The sequence below is a fragment of the Rhea americana genome, unplaced genomic scaffold (assembly GCF_003343005.1).
Source record: "Rhea americana isolate MKP2758 unplaced genomic scaffold, rheAme1 scaffold_201, whole genome shotgun sequence".
Lineage (NCBI taxonomy): Eukaryota > Metazoa > Chordata > Aves > Rheiformes > Rheidae > Rhea > Rhea americana.
This window is the reverse complement of record NW_028186162.1, coordinates 981,829-987,362: the sequence shown is the minus strand read 5'-3', so window position 1 is coordinate 987,362 and position 5,534 is coordinate 981,829. Positions and strand designations below refer to the sequence as shown.

Sequence of the window (5,534 nt, the reverse complement as noted above, 5' to 3'; positions counted from 1 at the left end):
GCTCTTTGCTGTATCCGTTTTTATTGCTGCTCAGTGCTGCCGTGTCCTGCCAGCGCGGGAAGGAGTGGCTTGGAGCCAGGGTCAGGGCCAGTGGTCATTTAGCCCTATTCCTGGTGCTGTCCCCAGGGCGTGGCTGTGTGTATGGGGGAGGGTGCGGGACAGCGGCAGCACGCTGCGCTGGACTCTGTCCCCTCCCTCTGCCAAAGTGCGTTGCTGCCTCCCCGTCTCCCATTGCTGCCTAATCGCTGCGGTCACTGAGAAGGCCACAAGTGTGTTTTAGCTGACTAATAAAGTATTTTGTGCAGGAATGGCCCTGTGTGCATGTTTGTGCCAAGGGTACCCCCCCCCCCCCGCCCCGGCCAACACGCGCACACACCCCTCCCAGTGCTCTGCATCTCCCCTGAGGGGCCAGAGCAGCCTGCCCTCCACCCCCTACCCCCGGAGTGGGAGCCTGATGCAGTCGACACTAAGCAAACGGCAGCTGCAGTGGAGCCCCTGGGATAAGGTGGGTCAGTGCAGGCATCTGGAACTAAGGTAAGAGAACAGGCTCGATCCTGTTTGTATAATTCTCTTGTTTATTTATGCCTCCTCTGAAAGGCCAGAGGGAGGAAATTCAGGGGGGCAGAAGGCAAACGACTCTAGTGTACTTTGCTATTTGTGAGCCTTTTGCAGCTTGTTGCTGCGTGGTGTGGAGCCCACAGCACATACATAACGCTGCTGACCACAAGCAGAGAGCGGGGGGGAGCACAGCTGGTGGAGCCAGGGCCTGATGGGGCTGGTCTGTGCTCAGGATGGCTGCTGTGCAGTGGCAGGGGTGGATCCGGGCTGGTCCTGTGGCCCTCGTGGCTGCAGCGCACCCGCCTAAGGCGCTGCTGGTACCTGCATGGGCGGCACTGGGGAAAGCTGCTGTGCTCCAAGTGCCAGTTAGAGCTGGCTGCCCCTGCGCCAACAGGCCAAGCGCGCAGTGCAGGAGCCCTACGGCGCTTTCCTGCTCAAGCAGGCAGCAACGTTACTGCTCGTTCCCAAAGAACGCGGCTGTTAGCTGCTGTCAACTGTTGCACTCTGATGGCCACTAACAGGGAGGAGCAAGGGGGAGTTTGCCCTCCTCCGGAACCACCCCTGCCCCCTCTGCATGTCTCTTGGGGCAGCATCGTTACTGGACTGGGGTAAGTGGAAACGCCTCATTCTTACTGTTCCTCCCTGCTCCACAGCAAGAGGGCACTGGTGGCTGGGCTCAGGACTGAGAGGAAAGGTGGCACCTCCAGCAGGTTAACTGCGAGCGGTGGCAGGGAAGCCCCAGGCTGTGGTCTGAGTGCTCAGTGTTAGCCCAGGTTGCAGCGTCACCAGTGAGGGTGGCCACCGTCACAGCCTCAAGACCAAGAGGACAGAGAGCACTTGGAATGGCGTGAAGGAAAGCCTCAGGCCCTGCTGCTCCAGGGGGAGGCAGCTCCTCGCGTCCGGCCGTTCCAGGAGGTCACAGCTAGGGAAGGAAGCAGCTTGTGAAGTTAAAGCGACGCCTCTCCCCTGCCTGCCCGTCCCTCCAATGCAGACTTACAGCATCGCCTCTTTAACTGGGAGGGAGGTCTGCAGCCAGGTCTCGACAGTGCTGCCGTGCGCCTCGTACAGTCGGACCACCACAGCTTCGAGTCTGTCCTCAGCCTTCAGGGATGGAGCAGAAGGAAGTTTGCGCAAAAGGACAGGAGCATCCTACCGTACATGTCCAGGTCTAGCCAGACCCACGTGCCTGYGGCTGAGCTGCACGCACGTTCCTGAGCTGCCTGGTGAGCAGTGCTACGCGACTGGGGCAACGGGGGCTGCAGCGCCGCATACAGCGGCAGATGCCGCACTGATCAGCCGTGAGCGCCTGCCCAGGCGGCAGAGGCACGCTAGCCCCCTCTTGTCCTCACGCAACAGGACACGCAAACCCGATTCCATGAAGGATCGCTACCTCCGCTCAGCCCAGCTCGGTGGCCACCCAGTGTAGGGGAGAGCAGCCCATGCCTGCCTGGGTTACGTGGGCTAGAAGATGGGTAGAAGAGGCAACAGCTTAACTTTGAGCACCAAGCACCCGCAGCAGCAGTCTTTTTGCTACAGTGTGTGAAAGAGACAACAGTTAACCCTAAGTGCCAGAAGAAGACTTGATGTGGAAGCTGGTTTTCACTGTGTTGGAGCTTTTCTGCTGCTACCTACAGGGCTTGCCACACTGCTGTCTTTCACTGGACTGGTCAAAGACCCCCACCTCAGCCTCCCCCTTTCTGCCCTGGGCACTCACCTGCTTGACAGTCTCCAGTACAACTGCAGGTGAGCTCACAGAAAAGGCGCTCCAGGCTGAGCACTGGGCAGAGCTGCCTGGGACCGTGTGGAGAGGGAAATTCAAGTTGTAGGCACATCGAATCACACCAGCATCCTGGAAGGAACCTGCAATACGAGAACAATTAGCCAACCTCTATGCCTGCGTACCCAGAGATGCTGCACCCTGTGCTCACCCCAAGGGTCACCGGGGTGTCCTCCACCTTGTGTTTCCTGCCAGGGTCCAGCTCAGCCCAACACTCACCCTGGTGAGGCATCACAGCATAGGTGAACTGGTGGTGTGCAATATCTGCTGTGGCATCAGGAGACTTGGGTGCTCTCAGCCTAAGATGAGAGGTGAGTGAGCTGCAGCCTCTGAACTTGCCATTACCCCTCCATCACCCATCTGGTATCAGACAAGCACTGTGACAAGTCAGCTGTCTCCCTCTGCTCTGAGACTGGGCCCTGCCTTCGACACCAATGTGTCTCTGGGTTCTGGCAGCAGGAACAGACCCTGGACCAGGTGTCCCAGATGTTAAAAATGACCTCTGAAGGGTGATCTCCTATGAAACTTGTAGCTGATGGACTCAAAACTGAAGTACGTGATGTTTCTCTTAGCTTTGCATGAATTCATAACATTGCCATTCCTGCCATCTCCTTGTGTCTTCCCTCCTGGGGTGTGTATTTCCCAGCAACAGAGGAATTTATATGGTTCAAATATTCATCTGATCTCTCCTTTCTTGAATGATCTAAGCATAACTCATGGGTGAGACTTATCTTAATCACTTAAGTTAGCCAGAAGTTCTTAGGAGACAACCAGCCAGCTTGACTAATACTAGAATATTTATTCCCTTATTAACTATGATCATTTAGCATCAGGCACTACTTTGACTTCAAAGAGACACTTTAGAGGCCAAAGCAACAGCTGCAGCTCCACCCTCGCCCCAAATGTACTCACAGCGAGAGGCTGAGGATGTTCCTGTGGGCTGATGCACCGTATTTGCTGTCGTTCAGCAATGCCACCCCGAAGCCGTGCTCGGAGAGATCCAGCCACTTGTGAGCCCACACCTGCAGGAGGTACCAAAGGAAGTACTTGCAACCCGAGGACATCAGGCATCCGTCTGGGAACAAATGCAGCTCCACGTACAGAGATTGGCTGTCCCGTCATTGGAGGGAAAAGAGCTGCTGCTGTGTCCCCAAGTGCTCCAGACAGGAGAACTAGCCTGGCCCGGGGCCCAGACCACCTTCCCTCTCACCTCGAATCGGGCCCAGTCCCACGATGTGTTCCAGTGAGTCGGCCGCTGCAGGTGCCCAAACTGGATCTCGTAGGTGGCGTTTGTGCTCCGGACCCACACAGGGAACTCCACCTTCAGGAACTTGTGAGCCTCTTTCCAGTCAACCTAAAAGCGGGAGCAGAACAGCATCATCGCAGAGGGCTGACAAGCAGAAGCTGCACTCCTGTCAGCTCCCACTCAGGCTGGACCAGGTACAAYACAAGAGCACTCAAGTCCAAGCCCAGCTAGCTGCACTAATGGGTCTCTCCTCTGCTCTTCTATCTCAGGGCCAGGAGGGTACAGCTGCTCCTCTGCTAGCCAAGGAGCCTGGCACATTTCCTGGATCATTATCCTAGCTGCAGGGCCCCCATCCTTGGGCTGCCTTTCCCTGATGTGGGAGAAGACAGGCAGTGGGCTCTAAGGGAGGAATCAGGAGGGAGATGTCATTCACAAGCAAGGTTTGGTTCCCCAGGGCTCCTCCTGCACAGCACAGAGGTCTGTATCACACAGTGACAAGCCAAACCTGGGTCAGGAATCGGATGTATGGGCACATGGTGTCCAGGATGATCTCCTGGGTTAAGGTACTCCTTTCCCCAATCCGCAGAGAGAAGCTTGCGCTTCCCCGCAGCCCTCCAGCATGAGTGATTTCCAGAGGCTTTAGCAGAGTTGTGAYCGGTTTTCTAGAGAAAGAGGGTAAAGGCAGAGCTGGACTACAAGCCTGGTAGCTCTAGGGTTCCCAAATCCCAGTCCAGCCCCATAGACAGCAGGTATTCACTGCCCCAGAGTGACTGCACAGAGCCTCCTGTGACATGCAGGAGCAGCTGTAACGTTTTGTTACAGTTGGGCTTGACGGAGAGGGAAACAAAACCTCAAAGATAAGATCTGAGCAGTGCAGGCAGTACTCTCTACCTGGTTTCCAGGTGATAATCCATCACATCCCACGCATCCCAGTACAGGGGAATGTCATCAAAGAGAGCAAACTGGTTGGCACAGCATCCATCTGGAACTGATTCTCTGGAGTAAAGTGGAACACAGGAACAGCAGCATAACAAGAACTGCTGTCACAAGCTGCGTAACAAGAACTGAGTTGAGGAGAGAAGGGCAGAAGCAGAGTGGAGAAAGTTCTGGTTCAGCCCCAGCACCTCTGGGGAGCCTCAGTTCCAGAAACTGAGCGAGAGACRTACCTCTCAGAGCATGCCAGTCGAAGCGAGGTCAGGCGTCCCATCGTGTCCAGGCAGACTGCAATCACTCCGTTCTCCATGGTAATGGAGCCATCCTCCTGAGCAGAGAGGGCCGAATGATTTCACAGATCCAAACCTGCAGGAGCTGGACTCTCTCTGAAATGCCCCTTTTGCAAAGCAAGTATGCTGGCTTGCTGTGTGCCAGCTTCCCCAGGCACCCCCCCCCAGCAAAGCATCTGATGTGGGGCGCATCAACCCAATGAAACTGCACTTGTGCTTACCTGTTTCATCACCAACACAGGCTGAGGGGGCAGCAAGGGCTCCCTGGCTATAGCATAGCCCATGCTGGGGGCTGTCACCAGAGCTGGAAAGGAAAGAGGACCTGTTCCACCATCTTCCCCAGATACATCCCTATCTCACACTAGGCTGCCCTCCTGCTCTCAAGTCAGACTTATCACCTCCCTTCACATCCTCCACTTCTGTAGCCATAATTCAGGGACAAAGTCAGCACGATCAGGCCCCAAGGAGCAATTTGCCAAAGCAGTGAATCCTCTTCACAGCAGGGAGAGGCAGAACATATCTGTCTCTATCTTCTGATGCAGAGGTAACCCCAAATTAGGCATACCTAAAGTCTCTGCTCCAGCTGGCCCAGTCTTGGAGACAACTTCAGTCCGGTCCCAGGCCAAAGTGTTCAACACAAGGGTGCACTCAGTGGTCTCTGACTTGGGCTGCAGCAGTTCCCCACATAAGGACTGTACAGCCTCCTCCTGGAGCTGGGCACCAGCCCTGC

General features: G+C 55.9%; 2 protein-coding genes across 3 annotated transcripts in view; one reads left to right on the top strand and one right to left on the bottom strand.

Moving 5' to 3' along the window:
* The window catches only part of NEIL1 (nei like DNA glycosylase 1), a 7,658-nt gene extending 7,081 nt beyond the window's left edge, over positions 1-577 (top strand). For both annotated transcript variants that reach the window (XM_085303962.1, XM_085303961.1), the window contains one exon: positions 386-577. In XM_085303962.1, the coding sequence (XP_085160088.1) occupies positions 386-504 (119 nt within the window). In that variant the 3' untranslated portion in view covers positions 505-577. The remainder of the gene's footprint in view (positions 1-385) is intronic.
* MAN2C1 (mannosidase alpha class 2C member 1) overlaps positions 556-5,534 on the bottom strand; it is a 19,028-nt gene continuing 14,049 nt past the window's right edge. The window contains exons 17-27 of the mRNA XM_085304015.1: positions 5,370-5,534; positions 5,026-5,108; positions 4,748-4,842; positions 4,473-4,577; positions 4,087-4,243; positions 3,546-3,689; positions 3,248-3,357; positions 2,555-2,634; positions 2,273-2,418; positions 1,556-1,659; positions 556-1,480 (exon numbers count right to left, since the gene is read on the bottom strand). Coding sequence (XP_085160141.1) covers positions 1,363-1,480; positions 1,556-1,659; positions 2,273-2,418; positions 2,555-2,634; positions 3,248-3,357; positions 3,546-3,689; positions 4,087-4,243; positions 4,473-4,577; positions 4,748-4,842; positions 5,026-5,108; positions 5,370-5,534 — 1,307 coding nt within the window. The 3' untranslated portion in view covers positions 556-1,362. The remainder of the gene's footprint in view (positions 1,481-1,555; positions 1,660-2,272; positions 2,419-2,554; positions 2,635-3,247; positions 3,358-3,545; positions 3,690-4,086; positions 4,244-4,472; positions 4,578-4,747; positions 4,843-5,025; positions 5,109-5,369) is intronic.